We start from the raw sequence: 18,548 nt of genomic DNA on the forward strand, positions 1-18,548 counted from the left end.
CTCTCATGAAATGTATGATATGGTCACAGCAGTTTATGGACATTTTTTAGCATTCGGAGCATACCTTTTGCAACAGATAGCGGCGAACAGGACAAATCGGAAAGAATATTAATGTTTTCTTCCATATCCATTTTCTTGGGACCGGCAACCATTTTTCCGTGTGCCCAGTAAGTGACTGTATCTAGACAAGATCCCCAGACCGGTAGGCATCCATGATGGTCAGACGGCTTCAGCACTCTAACTCACTTCTCGTCCATGGGAAGACCAGGTAGAAGGGCGTCATCCTCGGCCTTTCTTTTATGACGAGTGGTGGGCATTTTGCGTCAATGCTGCCCTGGTACTGATGAAGAGGAGACTGGAAAAAGCCGTGGGCTGGTATCAACTAAGGCGATACACAGGAAAGGGAAGGGGGGAAAATATCAAGGCTTGAATAGCAGAGGGCTTTTATAGACCTGGGGGATCACACTTCAACTGTTGCAAACAAAGGAAACTGTAAAGAAAGATAAACTCAGTAGCCATAGCCTCGAGATATCATCGCTAGACAGACAAACTTGTGGATTTCAATACGGCGGCGAAGTTCGTTGACATCCAACCAAGAGCGACAAGACAGAGAAATGCTTTGATCTGAGCGTAGCATGGGTAGGACGTTAAGGAGGAAAGAAATTACGAAGCTCTTCAAATACAAAGAAAAGGCTGGGCTATATATAGTAACCACTGACTTTCTGGGGGCATACTCGGCAGTGAAATCAGACAGAGTGGAACAACTTCTCTTTCCTCTTTGACTGACTCGATGCTGAAATATACTGCGTGTCTTGCTTCACTCTCAGACTTATTCAACTGTCTTCACTGAACCGTGGCCTTTTATTTATCCATCTATCCTAAATTCCCTTTAGCCACAATTTACACAAAGAAAACTCACTTCAAAATCTAGTGGAATATGAAGCCATTAACAATTGAGGTCACCCAATGAGGTTGTAAACTAAATAGAGTCTGGCAAAATGTAATGGTAGCAATCCAACAGAACGATGTTAGATTGACAGTGATCTGAGTGAAGCATGGTCATCAGAAAAATCAAGGAAAGTTGCTTCTTTCAAATTGAAAGTACAAGGCTACTATTCCCCAGGGACCTATGTTGATATTACCTCGAGGGCTGGGAAAAGCCTTATACATGCAGAGATGCCCTGATCTATTATTTAAATGATCTGGTGTCCAGGTATTTCTTGTAGTTTTATCGCATCACACAGTCATGGTTAGTTCTATCGTTTCTTTGTTCTTCACGCACATGAATTTTTGTCGAAAACATACATACAACAGAAGTATGAAAACCAGATAAACTAGGCTACTTATCTTACGACAACATGAACACAGGAGTGCAGGAAATGAAGATGGTGACAATGGCGGTCCTGATGAATTGTTCCGATGGGCCCTAACTATCGCCATACCCACTCTCCCTCGGGACTATTCCGTCAGAAGCGTATTATGTTGTCAACTTCACTGTGTTGATTTATTAAATGCCAAAGATGTATGATATTGCCGTCAAAGATTATCCGGTATCAGAGAGACTTATATTGCGCGGTATTAGGTAGTTCATTACGAGTGTTCTCAGATCATAACGACAATTGGTATCTTGCCTGGCGGAAAATCGTAATATACCCAGGCATTGGTTTAATAATTTCAATATTTATACACCGTGCAAGTGCTATGAATGAATTTAGAGCATGTTCGATATTGTTGATAGCAACACTAGGCTCCAAGGCTGCTCCCATACATATTGATGTTATAGTCTTTAGGGCTTTGAATTGCGAAGTCTTACCATCTTGGGACTAGCGGGCGATAACAGTTCGATAAGTATATAATCACGTGCAGCGGAGCTTCCGCGGAGAGATTGAGAGAGAACATCTCGACTTGGCGCGACACAATAGAACGAGTGTTTCGGCCCCGGACGCTTTGTCACTTGCTGCAAATAGTTCCGCTATTGCATACCCGATTATATGAACCATTACAGCCGCACAAACACAAGTCAAGAATGAACCAAGGCACGAGGCGCGTAGCGTCGCATATCCTCCGCAGACCTCGCAACACAGTACTTCCAAGATGCCCAGGAAGATGGAACTCCACATTTGAACAGAGAGAATGGTCCACTCCGCTAGCAAAAACATTGGCCAGTGTCATGAAGGTACACATGTCTTTCGCATTACCTCTCACTGCACTTATGCTGATCATTCACTTTCGCAAATTAGGTCACTGGTCCCGTACCAATCGCGGGGTTCATGCGCCAGGTTTTGACTTCCCCAGATGGCGGATATTATACGACTCGAGGCGAAAACGGAGGTGTGTTCGGCAAAAATGGTGATTTCGTCACATCGCCCGAGATCTCGCAGGTCTTTGGAGAGTTGATCGGTATATGGACCATCGCAGAGTGGATGGCGCAGGGGCGGACGAGGAGTGGTGTACAGCTGATGGAGGTTGGCCCAGGAAAAGGAACTCTGATGGATGATATGCTGCGGGTGAGTGGTAACATTTATTCCTATCTTCCTTTTATGAAAGAAAAGGGATAAGAAGCGCATTGGACTGACCACGATCTACATAACAGACCTTCCGAAACTTCAAGTCCTTTTCTTCAAGTGTTGAGGCTATTTATCTGGTGGAAGCTAGCGGGACTCTCCGAGAAGTGCAGAAGCGGTTGCTGTGCGGCGAGGACGCTGTGATGGAGGAGACAGATATCGGACACCGGAGTGTGTGCAAGTACTTTGATGTACCCATTGTCTGGGTGGAGGATATTCGCCTTCTGCCACATGGTAAGTAATGATCTTAAGTCAATTGCTCGTTTGTCTGATGCTGACCAAGGACATCATCGGTGATATAGAGGAAGGCAAGACACCCTTCATCTTCGCACATGAATTCTTCGATGCACTTCCAATCCATGCATTCGAATCTGTTCCGCCATCTCCGGAGAACGAACAGACCAACGAGCCACGAAAGATCATGACTCCCACCGGCCCAGTAGAACTCCATAGTCCACCTAAACATGCGAACACCCCGCAATGGCGTGAGTTAATGGTGACACTAAATCCAAAAGCTATCGAAGAGAACATCAAAGGAGAGCCCGAGTTTCAATTGACCAAAGCCAAAGCTTCCACGCCATCGTCGCTAGTGATCCCGGAGATCTCTGAGCGTTACCGAGCACTCAAATCGCGGCCAGGCTCCACCATTGAGATCAGCCCTGAGAGCCGAATCTATGCTGCGGACTTTGCTCGCCGCATTGGTGGTGATTCTGCTTCTTCGCTTGCTGCTAAAAAGGCCTCTGCTTCTAGCCCACCAACGTCACAGAAAAAGACTCCATCTGGCGCAGCCTTGATCATGGACTACGGGACGTTGTCAACCATCCCCATCAACTCGCTGCGCGGAATTAAAAGCCACGAGAAAGTGGCAGCACTCTCAGAACCAGGGCGAGTGGATGTCAGCGCGGATGTGGATTTCACTTCGCTGGCCGAAGCGGCCATCGAAGGCAGTGATGGCGTCGAGGTGCACGGTCCTGTTGAACAGGGTGACTTCCTCGGGGCTATGGGAATTGAGGAGCGTATGCGGCAGTTGCTCCGTAAGGTGAAAGACGAAGAGCACAGAAAGACCCTAGAGACCGGCTGGAAGCGATTAGTCGAGAAGAGCGGCGGGTCGATGGGACAGATCTACAAGGTCATGGCCATTGTACCTGAAAATGGAGGACAGAGACCACCTGTTGGTTTTGGGGGCGGCATTCAAATGTGAAACCCGCAAGTATATCGTCTTGTGTTTCAATAGATTCGGAGCGCAGACTGCTCATTTCATGTATAATAATTTCATCTTCCATCAAATAGAATAACATGGACTCGCCCAACATACAGAAACAATCAAGCAGAGCCACTCAGCCCCAATCACCCAGAATATTAAAAAAATATATATATATAAATAAATATCAATGCATCTAAGTGGTATCTCTCCTATCAAGTTCGTTAAATCTCATGAAAAAAAGGCAGATGCATAAAGTGACTGGAACCCCCATCATCTCAAGGCCCAACTCAATATTCCTCCCATATATCCGCAGCATAAGCCTCGGTCAGCTTAGCATCATTGCCATACTTCTGCTGCCATTCCACAAACCCACCCTCGAGTACAAATACTTGCTGCTTCTGGTTCTCCTCCGCACCAAGCGTGCTCTCACGCTCGCGCGCATAGCGAAGTGCAGCAGAGGGACCACGTTGCTGACTGAGTGCACAATGGAAGACAACCATTTTCTTGTCTTTGAGGGTGCGAATAAGCTCGGGCATGCGCACGTCCAGTGTTGAGCTGGGGACCCAAGTTGATGAGTGGATATGGCCACCAATATGGTCTGTTCCAACTGTTAACTAATAGTTCACAATTATATGGTGAAAGGATAGTTGTTTACCTGAGTCTCGGACGTCGACGATCGCTAGATTGCTTGGTTCGCCGGTTGAGAGCAGGGCCGCTAGCACATCGCGGCCCATGCGGGGGAGAGTTGCGATTGAGATAGATGACATTCCTTTTTTGGCGTGATTTTATGAACTCTCTATGTCAAGAGAGCTGTTCAAATTGAAATGAGAGAGATATTTGTAAGTTCAAGAGATTTGCAGGTGTGATATTCACAATCTCTAGCAGATGCCCCAAAAGCAGGTGGCACGTGACCTACAATTTCCTTTCCAATCGGGGAAGATGATTTTCCGTTACGGCAACTTCGAGCACCTCCGACGACCCTGTGCGCCCACCTCGACCAATATTTATCTTCCAAGCTCAGGAGACCGTCCAATTCACCATATAGATCTGCTCCTTGACACAAGTGAGTCCAATCAAAATGGACTTCCGCCTCCTGGCCCGCAGCCTCCGGGCCAGGCCAACACCATGGCTCCAACAGCAGACCCAGCTGCACCGCGTCGCCTTCCTCACCAACGGAGTCCGCTACAATTCCTCTACCTCATCACCAACCCCGCCTTTCAAACCCACATCTCCCACCGATCAGCCAAGCACAGCCCCCGAGGCCGCGAAGCAAGCCGAAAAGCCGATCTCCAACCTCGACGAGCCAACCACAGCTGCCCCCGAGGCCGCTCCCCGGGCCGCACAGCAAGCCCGCAAGCCGGTTTCCGACTTCGATGATATCCTCAGCAGACTCGATCTCAACAAGCCCCGAGAAGCACCCAGCAGCCAGCGCCGGATCTTCTCAGACTCGCTTTCCCGGGCTGTCGGTGAAGGCGCACAGAGCAGCTACCGGGCGCGGTCTCGGGCGCCCCTTCCTACACGCAAGGTCGAGCTGAAGCTCGGACCGACGCTTGGTCGTCAGGCTCATGTTGAGCCTGAGCGTGGCACTGATCTGGCTGGTGCGCTGCGCAAGCTTCAGGCTACTCTTTCGCAGAATAGTGTTCGACATGATGCTCATGCTCAGAAGTTCCATGTGCGGAAGGGTATGGTGCGCAAGCAGCAGAAGATGGCGCGGTGGAAGAAGCTGTTCAAGTTCTCGTTCCAGGGGACTGTGAAGAAGATTCAGCGTATGCAGGCCCAGGGTTGGTAGTTTTATGCCCGCTCCTTTGCTTTGGGCCTTTGTGCTGCGGCTTGTCCACTCGGCTTGTATGTATATACTGAAGAGGCTGGTGTGGGTGATTGACTGGGTGGACAGGATGGCATTGGCCTGAAAATTGGTGTTGTTTTCTTTTGTTACTTGTACAACTATTATCTAGGTACTTGATTTTTCTGGTTGAATTTGGCTCTTGCATTAGATATGGAATGCATCGGATTTGTTTGACTCGGTCACTTGGGACATAGCATCATGATATGTCCATGGTAGAGCACCGGCTTTTTGCGGGTGCTCAATTCTGCCTCTCAAGTTAGGTACACTGTACACGTCGTAGACGCCACTCTATACCTAGGGTATACACCCATTCCTCTCGGTTCTAAATATCAGTCCCTCTTCCCACTTGGGAATCCATATCCACTTCCAACCCCGTTCCCATTCCCATTGCCATTAGGGGAGCCAGAATAACCACCGTACCCATTATTCTTTCCCCCATTGCCAAAGACAACACCAGGGCCCTTCGCTCCACGCGCGGGAGTCCCACCCAAAAGCCCATCTCCATGCCAAGTGGTCCGCCCACGGCCACCTTTGCGCTCCCAGAACAATGCAACCAAAGCGCCAACAGAAGCTGCCATGACAAAGAACACCAGCTTAGAGAATAAAGATCCAGAGCTCTTCCCAGACCCAGTCGCCAAAGCCAGCCACGACTCCAAAGCAGGTCGGACCGGCCATCCAATGCTGGCACCGCCCTCCAGCCACGCAACGTGGAAAGAGAAGGTAAGCGGCTCCCCACGCACGACCTTAGTGCCGTGTCCAGCAGTCCAAGGCTCGCGCGCCGCCTGAGCAAGAGCAACAGACTCCTCGTCCTCGTCGAGCTTGGCATTCTTGCCGGTATTGTCGAACTCGGGAGTTGAGTATGCAATACCGCCCACCACGAAACCGGGCTGTCCAGACTGGCCGGCTCTGGTCTTGGTGTTTTGTTCTGCAGCCGCGTCCGAGGCCATGTTGTGCATCACGACGTTCATATCCGTCCAGATATGTAAATGGCTCAGCTGGAGCGTACCCTGCAGCGCGATTGTGAGCGGTGTGAAGGGTGGCCCATTGTCGGCTAGTGCAGAGAGGGTGTCTGCTTCTCCTGACTTCTGGTCTGAGTCTTTGTCCGTGTGTGCTGCTGCGCCGGCAGATGGTGTTAGAGGCGCTGTTGGCACGCGGCAGGTCATTGGTACATCTGAGTGAACATAGAACTCGAGGAGATGGTATAGCTCATCGGAGAGGGAGTCGATGGTGCATGTTATTGTTTCGGAGATGCCGTAGTGGAGAGAGAGAGGGCGGGCGGTTTCGTTGCAGGTCACGAAGGGGACATATTGGAGTTTACCGAGATTGTCAGTGACCTGGATGTTTTCGCAATTGCTATTAGCTTTGTAGTTTTTTGTGGTCTGCGCTATTGTCTTCGTGTCAGGAGACGGTAGGCAGGCTGGTGGCGCTTACATGTTCTCCTTCCCTGCAGTGTTGAACAAGCAATGGTTAGCCGTGCTCTTGATATTATTGGATAATTATCTCACATTGTCCGGTTTAGACATGACACTGGGATGTCCTCTCTCAGTTTGTATCCTTCGTTGTTGTCATTTGTGTTCCCCGCAAGTGCGCTGGTTGGCCACAATGCGCCTGTCAAAGACAGCAGCGCCACTGCTGCAGAAGACGGTCTCAATTGGCGTATAGGAGACATTATGGGTTTTTTTTGTTTCAATTGAAGGAGAATGGCCGCCCCGCGTCGGCAAGTTTCAAGAATTCGAGGATTGCATAGGAGTCAAAGACGGAGTTTCACCGCGTTGCGGAGTTGCGGACAACAAAGCGGGTTTCCCCTTGCTGCTACTTCCAACAACCTTGGTACGTCCAATTGCAGATCGAACCCCAAATGTCTCTATTCTATAAGTGACTTGCGATACGATTACTTGGTAAAGGAAATTTGGAGAATCATTCATTTCTTTTCAAACCAAGAGAAATATGTGGAAAATCGTTGCTCGTCAAAACTACACATCCCACGGTCCTTCATATAAGACCAAAACACTCTAAGACAGGTTGGCCTTCTGCTTGAAAGCAAGCAACAGACCACTGGTCGAGCTGTCGTGGTTAGCACCCTCGCCCGCGGTCTCCAGCTCGCTCTGGATGTTCTTGGCAAGAGCCTTGCCCAACTCGACACCCCACTGGTCGAACGAGTTGATGTTCCAAATAGCACCCTCGGTGAAGGTGACGTGCTCGTAGTAGGTGATTAGAGCACCCAGAGTGGAGGGGGTGATCTTCTGGGCCAAAATAGAGGTGGTGGGACGGTTGCCCAAGAAAGTCTTGTGAGCGACAAGCTCCTCAGCGGCGCCCTCGGCCTTGACCTGAGCAGGGGTCTTTCCGACCATCAGAGCCTCGGATTGAGCAAGGAAGTTAGCAGCCAGCATGCGCTGGTGCTTGCCACCCTCGACGGGGTTGTGCGACTCAGCCGCCATCAAGAAATCAGCGGGGATGAGCTTGGTGCCTTGGTGCAGAAGCTGGAAGAAGCTGTGCTGGGCGTTGGTGGCGGGCTCACCGAACAGGATGGGTCCAGTGGTGTACTTGACATATTCACCAGTGCGGGTGATGGCCTTTCCGTTGCTCTCCATGGACAGCTGCTGCAGGTAGGCGGGGAAGCGGTGCAGGTACTGATCGAAGGGAGCAACCAGGTGGGTCTGGGCACCGAAGAAGTCGCTGTACCAGACGCTCAGCAAACCACCAAGAGCGGGGATGTTCTTCTCGAGGGGGTCTCCCGGAAGTGCTTGTCCATGGCCTGGGCACCAGCCAGGAACTGGTGGAAGTTGTCGTAACCGATGTACAGAGCGACAGACAGGCCAATGGCACTCCATACGGAGTAACGTCCACCCACCCACGACTCGAATCCGAACATGTTCTTGGCATCAATGCCAAACTTGGTGACCTCGGACTCGTTGGTCGACAGAGCCACGAAGTGCTTCGCAATGTGTGAATCTTCCTTGGCAGACTTGAGGAACCAAGACTTGGCGGTGTTGGCGTTGGTACAGGTCTCTGCGGTAGTGAAGGTCTTGGAGGCAATCAGGAAAAGAGTGGTCTCCGGGTCGGAGTCCTTGAGCGCCTCAGCGATGTGGGTGCCGTCAATGTTGGAGACAAAGTGGAGCTTAATGTCGGGGTGGCCGTAAGGCTTGAGAGCCTCGGTGACCATTACAGGGCCGCTAGTTGCAGATGTCAGCTACAATTCCTGCTGAACAAGCACAAGAAAGCTTACAGATCGGAACCACCGATACCAATGTTGACGATGGTGTTGATCTTCTTGCCGGTGTAACCCTTCCACTCGCCGCTGCGGACCTGCTCGGAGAACTCCTTCATGTGCTCCAGCACGGAGTTGACCTCCTCAACCACGCTCTTGCCATCAACCTGCATAGGCTCATTGGCAACATTACGCAGAGCAGCGTGGTAGACAGCACGGTCCTCGGTGAAGTTGATGTGTTCACCACGGAACATGGCATCACGGAGCTCCTCAACGTTGGCCTCCTTGGCGAGTTGGACCAGAAGAGATACAGTCTCCTGGGTCAGGAAGTTCTTGGAGAAATCGAAAAGGATCTCGGTGTTATCTACTGTGTTGGCGAACTTGTGGCTGAAGTTCTCGAAGCGCTTAGGGTCTTTCTGGAACTGATCCTTGAGGACTAGGTTGCGTCCCAGGGTAGTGTGGTGCTCCTGGAGCTCCTTCCAGGCAGGAAGGTCGCTGGTTTGCGAAAAGCCGGGCATGATGACGATGAGGGGTTCTATGGAGTGTCAGTGCGGGGGCAAGTGGGATATGAAGGCTATGATGAAAGTGAAGTTCAAGATATAAAAGAATTGTAAACGTACAGAGGTAAATGTGGTAAAGAGAAGAGTGAAGAAACAAAAGAAGAAAAGCGAATGGCGTCAGTTGCATCCGGCGCGTTGGGGTCCGAGGGGGTCGTGGGGCAACATCATCATTGCCGCATTCGGCTTGTTATTTCAATTTCATTTTTACTTGTTTTGATCGCTTTACGGAGAGTACTGGTACTGTTATTCTTCTTATTGGAGCCTTTTAAATTATTATGTTTCTCCTATTCTCCGATACTGAAATATACCCGGTATACCAATTGGGTCATTTGTAATGTAGGCTATTGCTTTTACTATTCTAGGCCCCGGACCAATTCGATTCCAGAACCTTTTCTTGTATAGCGGGGCATTGGAAATTGAACGGCTATAGCCTTTTTCAGTTGAAATGGTCCTATTCTCAAGGAAACTAATGCGTTAAAAACTTGTCAAGATACTAGCAACATTGGGAGATTTATTTCAACCCTCCTGCATTCCACATAGATGAGGATTCCTGATGTTATGTGGATTTTTTTGTTTTTTTTTGAGAGTAAACAGAACCTTTCAGGTCTCGAGCACAAGATAAAAGCTGTGCATAAAATGTCCTAAGCAAGGTGGGCATTCGCAGTACAAATGGCCAGTGCACGTGCTGCATGTCTAGGTGTTCGGGACAATTCACCGCGGATCTCACCGCCCGTGCTTTTTGGGCAACCAAATCTTTGAATTGAGCCTTGATCGACCTCACTTTCTTAGTACGACCTGACACCATGTACAATCCTTACCAAGGTGAGCACTGCTTTCTCTTTGGTCTTTAAGGAGGCCTTGATGTCTTGAAGAAACTAACTCTTACATAGCTCCAGGTCTTTATGGACGCGCTCCTGACTATGGTGCCTATGGTGCGCCTCCAGGCATGGGTGAGTTCGCTCCTTTCCGATGGTCTCATTTTTAATTTAGGCTGACTAGCTCCAGCACCTCCTCCAGGGATGGCTGCTCCAGGCACTGCTGCTCCTCCCGGCATGCAGCAAGCAAATACCCATCCAGGAAGCTTCCCGCCCAACTTCCAGCCGCCTGCGAACATGCCAAACATCAATTTCTCTGCACCAGTGATTCGCTTGGGTACCTCGGGCCCAGCCAAACCTGTAGCTCAAGAGAGCGGCCGGGAACGCGGGTCCGATGCTCCTGGCCGCCGCAGTGGCCTGGGGTCAATGGGAATTGATACCCAGCGCCATCATGGTCGCGATACCATGATGCAGCTCCAACCACCTACTCGTGATGAGATCGTGCGCACACTTTTTATCGGCGGTATCACAGAAGGCGCAGGTGGTGATGATGGCATTGAGCGTATTCTACGATCTACTGGTATCTTGCGTCGCTGGATTCGCGCCACAGATGCTGATGAGAAACCTTGCCGGTTTGGCTTTGCCGAGTATGACGACCCGGAGAGTCTTGAGATCGCAGTTGAAACCTTGAAGAACGTGGAAGTGCCGGTCAAGAGACAGACACCCCGCGCCGAGGGTGAAGAGGAACAAGAGGTCGAAAAGAGCATGCTTCTGGTGCGTACAAGTTATCTACCCTGTCCTCACATAGGTCTTCTAACTTGCTTGGTAGGTCGTTGTCGATGAAGGTACCCTCACCTACCTAGAGCAATTCGAGTCTAGCCGAGCAGAACAAGATCCCGAGGAACGCCAGGCACGTTTCACCGCTGCCCGCAAAAACCTTGATAAAGTCTTGTCGAGCCTTTTCCACCCCGTGGCTCCCCTTACAAAGGAGGAGGTCTCGGCCCTTGATCGGGAAGGTGACAGTGAAATGAAGGATGCCGAGCTTGCGAAGGATGGGGAAGTGGTCACCATTCCCATTACAATTGAAGACGAGCTAGCCGATATCCCACCTGAGATGCGCGCCAATGTGGCCAAGGAGATCTCAGCTTTCCGTGAACGAAGCACCCGCCGCGACATCGAGCGTATGAAACGCGAGGAAGAGATCGAGTCAATGGAGCGTGCACGCAATTCTGGGTCTCGGATCAATCGACTTGCTTCGCCTCCGGTATCTGCTCCCAGTGGTCCTGCTGCCGGTATTAACGGTATTCCATTGGGCCCGCGGGATCGCAATGTGTTGAACGCACCTTCTGGCCCGAAGGCGTTCGGTGTACAGATTCCCAAGGATTATCAGAAGGGAGTTTCTTTTGTCAATGGTGGGGCCCTTAATGGAGTCTCCATTGACCGCGAAGGCGAGGATTCCGATGCCAGCGACGAGGAAATTGAACGCCGCAGACAGGATCGGCTTGAGGCTGAGCAAGAGAAGCAATTCTCAGACCAAGAGCGCCGCTGGCTTAGTCGTGAGCGCAGCCGAACCGCTGCCCTGGAACGAGAGAAGAAGCGCGAGGATGAGGAAGATGGAAAGTTGCAAGCTGCGCACGATGAGATGGAAGCACGACTTGGCGCTTGGAACGACGATATCGAGGACAGCCGGAAGGCGGTCGATTACTACGCAGACCGTGGTGCCTGGCTCCGAAACCGTGCAAGCTTCCGTGCTCGCGAGGCTAACATCGACGATGCCGATCGCGCCGCTGAGGATCGCGAACGTGTGCAATCTGCCAAGCAGCAAGAGCAGGCTCGCGGTATGGCCGATGACTTCCTCGCCCGCCAGGCAAAGGAGCTCGAGACACGTCCCCAGGAGGCACCGCGCGAACCTCAACGCTTCAAGCTCTCTCTTGGAGCCGCTGCGCAGAAGGCCCAGGCTGCGACCAGCCGCCGCGCAATGGCCGATGTGGAAGGTCTGCTGGAGGACGAGGAGGAGCCTGTTGCTACAACCCGTCGCCCACTTATTCCGATCAAATTCGATTCTGCAGCCGAAGCTGCAGGTCTCACGGACGAGGAACGTGCTCAGGCGGCCCGTCAACTCGCCGCAGAGATTCCAGCCGAGAAGGAAGGCCTGTGGAACTGGGCGGTCAAGTGGGAATTTGTGGACGATGCTGTCATCACTGACCAGCTCAAGCCGTTCGTTGAGAAGAAGATCGTCGAATATCTTGGCGTACAGGAGCAAATGTTGGTCGATGTGGTGGAGGAACATGTGCGGAAGCATGGATCGCCTCAAGAGTTGGTGGAACAGCTGGCCGAAGTGAGTATTTATCCCTTCTTCTTTGTGAGACAAGTTACTGACCGCAGTTCCCTACGTATAGGCATTGGATGAAGAGGCCGAAGTCCTTGTTCGCAAGCTTTGGCGGATGATCATTTTCTGTTCCGAGAGCGAGAAACGAGGCCTGTCCTCTTGATAAGGGTTGCATATCCCAGGGCCCTGATGTCTCTTAAGCTTCACTGAAATACGTGTACACAAAGGAATATATCATTCCATCTAAAATCGCATGTCCTCCGAGCCTTTTCCAACATAATCTAGTCTAGTCTACATGTAGATGCAACCTTCCACGTAGCATGGGATAAATCACGGAGTAGCTCCGGATATACCACCTGCACTGTGATTGGTGGAATAACGTAATTTCCCGGCATCTGTAATTCTCCGCCAATGAGAACGCGTCGACGGCAAATGACAGAGGACGAGGAGGGGCGCGGGATAAACTGGAGATGGCGCGGGGGAAATATATTTTGCTGTATATACGAGGTGGAATCCTTTTCGGTCTTTGAAATCTTTTCTCAATATTTCTCTTCTCTACATCTTCTTTGCGTCTTTGAGCTGCTAAAAATAGGTTGAAATCGAACCCTCGACTCTATACCCCGGATCTATACACCCCGCATTTCTAGATTGACCACCGTGTTTCTCTAGAACTGACTACCAGCATTATTGCTAGCCATTGACAGAAGTAAAACCTATTTCTACCACAAGTAACTACTCACAATGGTCAAAATCACTGGCTTCACCACGCGGGACGTGCGGTTCCCGGTACGTCAATCTTGCCTCAAAATACCCAATGCACCCAATACTGACAAGCCCGCTATAGACTTCGCTTGATAAGACCGGCTCAGATGCTATGAACGCGGCAGGTGATTACTCTTCCGCCTACTGCATCATCACCACAGACTCAGAATACACCGGACATGGCATGGTACGTGACACCACATCACCCACCCGCAACACTCCAATTAACCCAATCCCCTACAGACCTTCACAATCGGCCGTGGCAATGAGATTGTCTGCGCAGCAATCTCTCTGCTCGCCCCCATGGTAGTTGGCAAAGATCTGGATGAGATGACCGCAGACTGGGGCAAGACCTGGCGCTACCTCGTCTCCGACAGCCAGCTGCGCTGGATCGGCCCCGAAAAGGGTGTGATGCATCTCGCCCTCGGCGCTGTCGTCAATGCCCTCTGGGATCTGTGGGCTAAGACCCTCGGCAAGCCCGTCTGGCGCATCGTTGCCGACATGACCCCAGAGGAGTTCGTCCGTTGCATTGATTTCCGCTACATTACTGATGCCATCACCCCTGAGGAGGCTATCAGTCTTCTGAAGGAGGTTGAGTCTGGAAAGCAGGAGCGTATTAAGGAGGCCGAGGCTAGCAAGGCTGTCCCTGCTTACACTACCAGTGCCGGATGGTTGGGATACAGCAAGGATAAGCTCAAGTCGTTGTTGCAGCAGAGTGTAGAGCAGGGGTACAAGCACTTCAAGCTTAAGGTTGGAGCTGATTTGGAAGATGACAAGACTCGCTTGCGTATTGCGCGTGAGGCTATTGGATATGACAAGGGTAATATTTTGATGGTTGATGCCAACCAGGTACGTTATTCTCCCCAAGACCGATTCCGTTACACATTCGAGTCATACTAACGCTGAGGGAAATGAATAGGTCTGGTCCGTCCCCGAGGCTATCACCTGGATGCAAGAACTTGCCGAGTTCAAGCCCTGGTTCATCGAAGAGCCTACCTCCCCCGATGACATTCTCGGCCACGCCGCCATCCGCAAGGCCCTGGCCGACACTCCTTACGGCCCCGTTGGCGTCGCCACAGGCGAGATGTGCCAGAACCGTGTGATCTTCAAGCAGCTTCTGCAAGCCGGTGCTTTGACTGTCCTTCAGCCCGACGCCTGCCGTGTCGGTGGTGTGAACGAGGTCTTGGCTATTCTCCTGCTTGCACGCAAGTTCGGTGTCCCTATCGTGCCACACTCCGGTGGTGTCGGTCTGCCCGAGTACACTCAGCACCTGAGCACGATCGATTATGTTGTCGTAACTGGCAAGAAGAGTGTCCTTGAGTACGTGGATCACCTCCACGAGCACTTCATCCACCCATCCAGCGTTAAGGATGGTTACTATTCTACCCCCTTGGAGCCTGGATACAGTGTTGAGATGAAGGCTGAGAGTATGGATGCTTTCGAGTACCCCGGTCAGGAGGGAAAGAGTTGGTGGAGAACGGAGGAGGCTAAGGCCATTATTGATGGGCCCAGAGTTGTATAGATTTGGTGATGGGCTTGGGTGTGCGGTGTGTTTTAGATGATCATGTGTTTGTGTATTCATGTCAATAGCATTCAAAATTTGTTTTACATATAGTACTCACTCGGTCTGAATTGAGTAGATGTAGATACGCGACTGTCTTCCAATACGCCGCAAATTCTCAATGAGCCCTAGCCATGTTCTAAGCCAAGACTGCCTTTGGATATAAGGGTGGTCCAAACAATGGAACACATGCCTCGGTCCCTCCACATCATGCAATCGAACATACATCGGAGACAGGCTAGTATGGTGGGTTAGTATGGTGGAGTTGCTCCTTGAATATGGAGCTTTGCAAATTCATCAACAGATATGGATCCCCAGGATCATTTCAAATTGTTGAGTAAACGTGGGACAACTAAGCGCAGTTAAGTTAGAATCCCAAATAGCTATGATACATGTTACAGGTCATCATAAGAGCCTGGGTGGACGGCCAGTGGCCCGGTCCTAGAAAATACAAGGGAAGCGCCTTGTCTAAACTGTTACAGAACAGCCTGGAGTGAGCGCCAAGGACAAAAGCTCAGAGGCCATGAATCTCAAATGCTCATCACAGATGAAGGCGTAGAACCTAGATGGTGTGTTTGGAGGTGGAGGGGTATAATGAGAAGTTGGCGTCATTGCCAGATCAGCGCCACTGAATACCGAAAAGCTTCAAGGCGCTAGTCACATTAGCCTTCTCTGAGGCTTTTTCGAGGACGATGCGAGAGTGTCCTTTCACATCCAACGCGAGAAGCTGGTACTCGAAATTGCTCTTGTCCAAAGGCTTCATCATGTGCACGACGACTACGCCGGAGTTGAGAGGACCTTCGACCTAAAAATATGGTTAGTATGCGTATCCCAAATTGACCGGAATTGGTGCCATACATGGAAATGCATGCGAAGGTGCTCACGACCCAATCGATCCTTTTCAGTTGATGATCTAGTCATTGTCAGCATTTCGGTTCTATGGCATATATTATGCAGAACGATAGAACCTACGCAATAGGCTTGTTCCGCGCCCACCGGCTGGAGGTCTGCTCGCCATATGCCTTGATCTCTCTTCGATCGCCGAGTAATTTTATGCACTCGGGGTCATCCTTAATGCGCCCTACCGCTGTTTCGAATTGCCATGTCTTGCTGTTTGGTGACAAAACCTCTTGATAGAAAAGTACACAGACTCCACCCTAATAGGATCATGTAGTCAGCAATTATCTCCCAAATCCTCATAAATGAATACAGTTCATACCGTCAGTACTGCTCCAACCAGCACGATAACGAAGTTAAAAGATTGTTGTGTTGTCCGCGCAACCTTCTCTCCACGACTCAAATCGCCCCACTTAACTCTCCCATCGTCGGACAAGACTGTGATGGCTTTTTTCCTTGGTGAAAGGATGTGAGGCCCGCTGCCTATGTTGTTTTGCGTGGCGTAGAGCCGAATGATCTGTGTCTGTATGCGGGGAGAGGGGCGGAGAACAAGAGATGCCGGCGATAGTCGGGGAAGAGCGCGTAGTTGGAAAGAACTCATTGTGAAGGATCAAAACCGAGTGTCTTGGAACTTGTTGGAGTATTTTAAGTCGAATACTGAACTCGATCTGCTGGCAACCTTGAAAGGTTGCTATCGATCTTCATTATCGGCAGCACGTGATTATAATACGGTAATACAATACGCCCGATAGGAGAAAATGGCCCGGCCAAATGGGAGGCGTTGTATGACGATTACACCAGGCACAGGGTCTACAGAGTCCACGTTCGCCGTTCCCGACTCGGGATGCTTTTTGCCTTACCTGAGCCCTCACATTCTCGCCCAAACCCCCTTTTTCTTTTTCTCTCTCTCTTTCCCATTGATCTCTCCTCGGTACCATCATGAGTGCCACAAAGGCGCAGTCTCAAAAGATCTTTGAGAAGGCCAAGCTGAAGCCCGCGAACAAGGTGCGCACCCCCACCCCGTACGCTGTGTGATTGTGGCACTCGATTCTGATGTTTCTGCTTTCAGGTGTGCTTCGACTGCGGCACTAAGAACCCGACATGGTCTTCAGTTCCATTCGGTATCTACCTATGCCTTGATTGTTCGGCTCACCACCGTAATCTCGGCGTGCACATCTCCTTTGTTCGATCAACAAACCTCGACCGTACGTACACTGCCACACAATTCCTTTACACGCCAAATATACCGGTAGCCCAACACTGACATTTCATGCAGAGTGGCAATGGGAGCAACTGCGAGTGATGAAGGTTGGTGGAAATGAGTCTGCGACCAAGTATTTCCAATCGCACGGAGGTTCTGCTGCGCTGGCAAGCAAGGACACCAAGGTCAAATACACATGCAATGCGGCCGTCAAGTATAAGGAGGAACTCAAGAGGCGCGCTGCGCTGGATGCGCAACAGTCAGTGCATTCAATCCTGGTGGAACTACCACGACTACATGCTAACCAGTGTTATTGTTTCATTTAGGTACCCTGGAGAAGTCGTCATCACAGATGTCCCCGCTGGCACTCCTTCAGATGGCTCGAACACCCCTGCTGGCGACGGTGAGGACGATTTCTTCTCCTCTTGGGACAAGCCCTCGATCAAGCGCCCGAGCAACCCCCCATCGCGCACTAGTACTCCCCCCGTCGTCAGCCGGAACAGCTCTCCTTTCCTGAACGCCGGTGCCAACTCAAACGGATCCCGCTCGAAATCTCCTTTGTCTTCTTCGGAAGAAAAGAGCACCTCTCCCGCGCCGTCTGCTATCCGGCCCACCAGTGTTACCCGGAAGACCTCTACAGCTAGCGCTGCAAAGAAGGGCAGTGTCCTCGGTGCCAAGAAGGCACCCAAGCTCGGAGCTAAGAAGGTTGCTGCTGCGGATATCATTGATTTCGAGGAGGCAGAGCGCAAGGCCAAGGAAGAGGCTGAGCGCATTGAAAAGCTTGGCTACGACCCCGAGGCTGAGCAGGCGGAAGCCGAGGCCAAGAAGGCCGCCACTACTGCCGCTGTCCCAATCGCTTCTCCTATCCCAGTCAGCCCTGCTGGCAAGGCTAATGATAGAAACTCGGGTGATGTGGAGCGACTAGGCATGGGTGTGAGCAGACTTGGCTTTGGCCAGGTGTCGAAGCCCGTTGCCCCCAAGAAGCCAACCTTTGGTTCTGTTGGCCCTGCCAAGCCCAACCCTGCTGATGGTAAATTTTCCTTGGTTGTTCAATATATGAAAGATAAGCTGACACTCGACACAGAGGCGGAACTCACCCAGACCAGAACCCGATTCGGCACTCAGAAGGGTATCTCGTCCGATGAATTCTTCGGACGGGATCGTTTTGATCCCGCTGCCCAGTCGGAGGCCAAGGATCGTCTCCGCCAATTCGATAGCGCTACATCCATTTCCAGCAACTCCTACTTCGGCCGGCCCGAGGATGAACTTAACTCACTTGACGATGGTTATGGTGATATGGAGGTTGCCGCTAAAGATTTCATTCGCCGCTTTGGTATCACAGCTGGAGATGATCTTGAGAACCTGTCGCATCTTGTCGGCGAAGGTGCAACTAAACTACAAGGTGAGCAAGTCTTTGTTTGGGCATGTAACCACTTTTCGCTAACTGAATATCACCAGGTGCCATCCGCAACTATCTGAACAACTAGGCTAGTCGCCCATGTTCATCGGATATTACGCCTTCTATCACTCCAAGTACCTTAGCAAGCAACACTGTTCCCTGACTACCCCCAGTCCTGTCCGCGACGTATATTGTGTCTCCC

At 51.0% G+C, this 18,548-nt stretch overlaps 10 protein-coding genes across 10 annotated transcripts; 6 read left to right on the forward strand and 4 right to left on the reverse strand.

Annotated features, from left to right (window-relative positions):
• Positions 1-1,790: 1,790 nt before the first annotated feature.
• Positions 1,791-1,995, forward strand: N7517_005233 (uncharacterized protein; the record flags this gene model as incomplete). Its single annotated transcript, XM_056722963.1, is given in 2 exon segments — positions 1,791-1,839; positions 1,850-1,995. Coding segments are annotated over 2 exon segments (195 nt in total), but the record flags the coding sequence as incomplete, so codon positions are not given.
• A 31-nt stretch (positions 1,996-2,026) lies between these two features.
• On the forward strand, positions 2,027-3,765 carry N7517_005234 (S-adenosyl-L-methionine-dependent methyltransferase MidA; the record flags this gene model as incomplete). The annotated part of the gene is made up of 4 exons (XM_056722964.1): positions 2,027-2,176; positions 2,241-2,507; positions 2,594-2,798; positions 2,867-3,765. 4 exons carry the CDS (start codon positions 2,027-2,029, stop codon positions 3,763-3,765), a joined length of 1,521 nt encoding a protein of 506 aa, XP_056579214.1.
• Positions 3,766-4,055: 290 nt separating this feature from the next.
• Positions 4,056-4,535, reverse strand: N7517_005235 (phosphatase YCH1; the record flags this gene model as incomplete). The annotated part of the gene is made up of 2 exons (XM_056722965.1): positions 4,056-4,366; positions 4,424-4,535. 2 exons carry the CDS (start codon positions 4,533-4,535, stop codon positions 4,056-4,058), a joined length of 423 nt encoding a protein of 140 aa, XP_056579215.1.
• Positions 4,536-4,846: 311 nt separating this feature from the next.
• On the forward strand, positions 4,847-5,557 carry N7517_005236 (mitochondrial 37S ribosomal protein bS21m; the record flags this gene model as incomplete). The annotated part of the gene is made up of 1 exon (XM_056722966.1): positions 4,847-5,557. The coding sequence occupies one exon, from the start codon at positions 4,847-4,849 to the stop codon at positions 5,555-5,557; it is 711 nt and encodes a 236-aa protein (XP_056579216.1).
• A 386-nt stretch (positions 5,558-5,943) lies between these two features.
• N7517_005237 (uncharacterized protein) lies at positions 5,944-7,283 on the reverse strand (the record flags this gene model as incomplete). Its single annotated transcript, XM_056722967.1, has 2 exons — positions 5,944-6,948; positions 7,143-7,283. 2 exons carry the CDS (start codon positions 7,281-7,283, stop codon positions 5,944-5,946), a joined length of 1,146 nt encoding a protein of 381 aa, XP_056579217.1.
• A 343-nt stretch (positions 7,284-7,626) lies between these two features.
• N7517_005238 (glucose-6-phosphate isomerase) lies at positions 7,627-9,340 on the reverse strand (the record flags this gene model as incomplete). Its single annotated transcript, XM_056722968.1, has 3 exons — positions 7,627-8,271; positions 8,316-8,787; positions 8,841-9,340. 3 exons carry the CDS (start codon positions 9,338-9,340, stop codon positions 7,627-7,629), a joined length of 1,617 nt encoding a protein of 538 aa, XP_056579218.1.
• An 845-nt stretch (positions 9,341-10,185) lies between these two features.
• Positions 10,186-12,689, forward strand: N7517_005239 (uncharacterized protein; the record flags this gene model as incomplete). Its single annotated transcript, XM_056722969.1, has 5 exons — positions 10,186-10,204; positions 10,273-10,332; positions 10,388-10,971; positions 11,027-12,535; positions 12,597-12,689. The coding sequence occupies 5 exons, from the start codon at positions 10,186-10,188 to the stop codon at positions 12,687-12,689; spliced, it is 2,265 nt and encodes a 754-aa protein (XP_056579219.1).
• A 578-nt stretch (positions 12,690-13,267) lies between these two features.
• Positions 13,268-14,810, forward strand: N7517_005240 (L-fuconate dehydratase; the record flags this gene model as incomplete). The annotated part of the gene is made up of 4 exons (XM_056722970.1): positions 13,268-13,312; positions 13,371-13,475; positions 13,532-14,137; positions 14,208-14,810. 4 exons carry the CDS (start codon positions 13,268-13,270, stop codon positions 14,808-14,810), a joined length of 1,359 nt encoding a protein of 452 aa, XP_056579220.1.
• A 658-nt stretch (positions 14,811-15,468) lies between these two features.
• tim21 lies at positions 15,469-16,347 on the reverse strand (the record flags this gene model as incomplete). Its single annotated transcript, XM_056722971.1, has 4 exons — positions 15,469-15,654; positions 15,708-15,762; positions 15,822-16,006; positions 16,069-16,347. 4 exons carry the CDS (start codon positions 16,345-16,347, stop codon positions 15,469-15,471), a joined length of 705 nt encoding a protein of 234 aa, XP_056579221.1.
• Positions 16,348-16,685: 338 nt separating this feature from the next.
• N7517_005242 (ADP-ribosylation factor GTPase-activating protein) lies at positions 16,686-18,434 on the forward strand (the record flags this gene model as incomplete). Its single annotated transcript, XM_056722972.1, has 6 exons — positions 16,686-16,751; positions 16,816-16,951; positions 17,023-17,206; positions 17,274-17,977; positions 18,032-18,349; positions 18,406-18,434. 6 exons carry the CDS (start codon positions 16,686-16,688, stop codon positions 18,432-18,434), a joined length of 1,437 nt encoding a protein of 478 aa, XP_056579222.1.
• Positions 18,435-18,548: the final 114 nt, after the last annotated feature.

Source organism: Penicillium concentricum (genome assembly GCF_028827145.1).
Source record: "Penicillium concentricum strain IBT 3081 chromosome Unknown utg000002l_segment0_segment0, whole genome shotgun sequence".
Taxonomy (NCBI): domain Eukaryota; kingdom Fungi; phylum Ascomycota; class Eurotiomycetes; order Eurotiales; family Aspergillaceae; genus Penicillium; species Penicillium concentricum.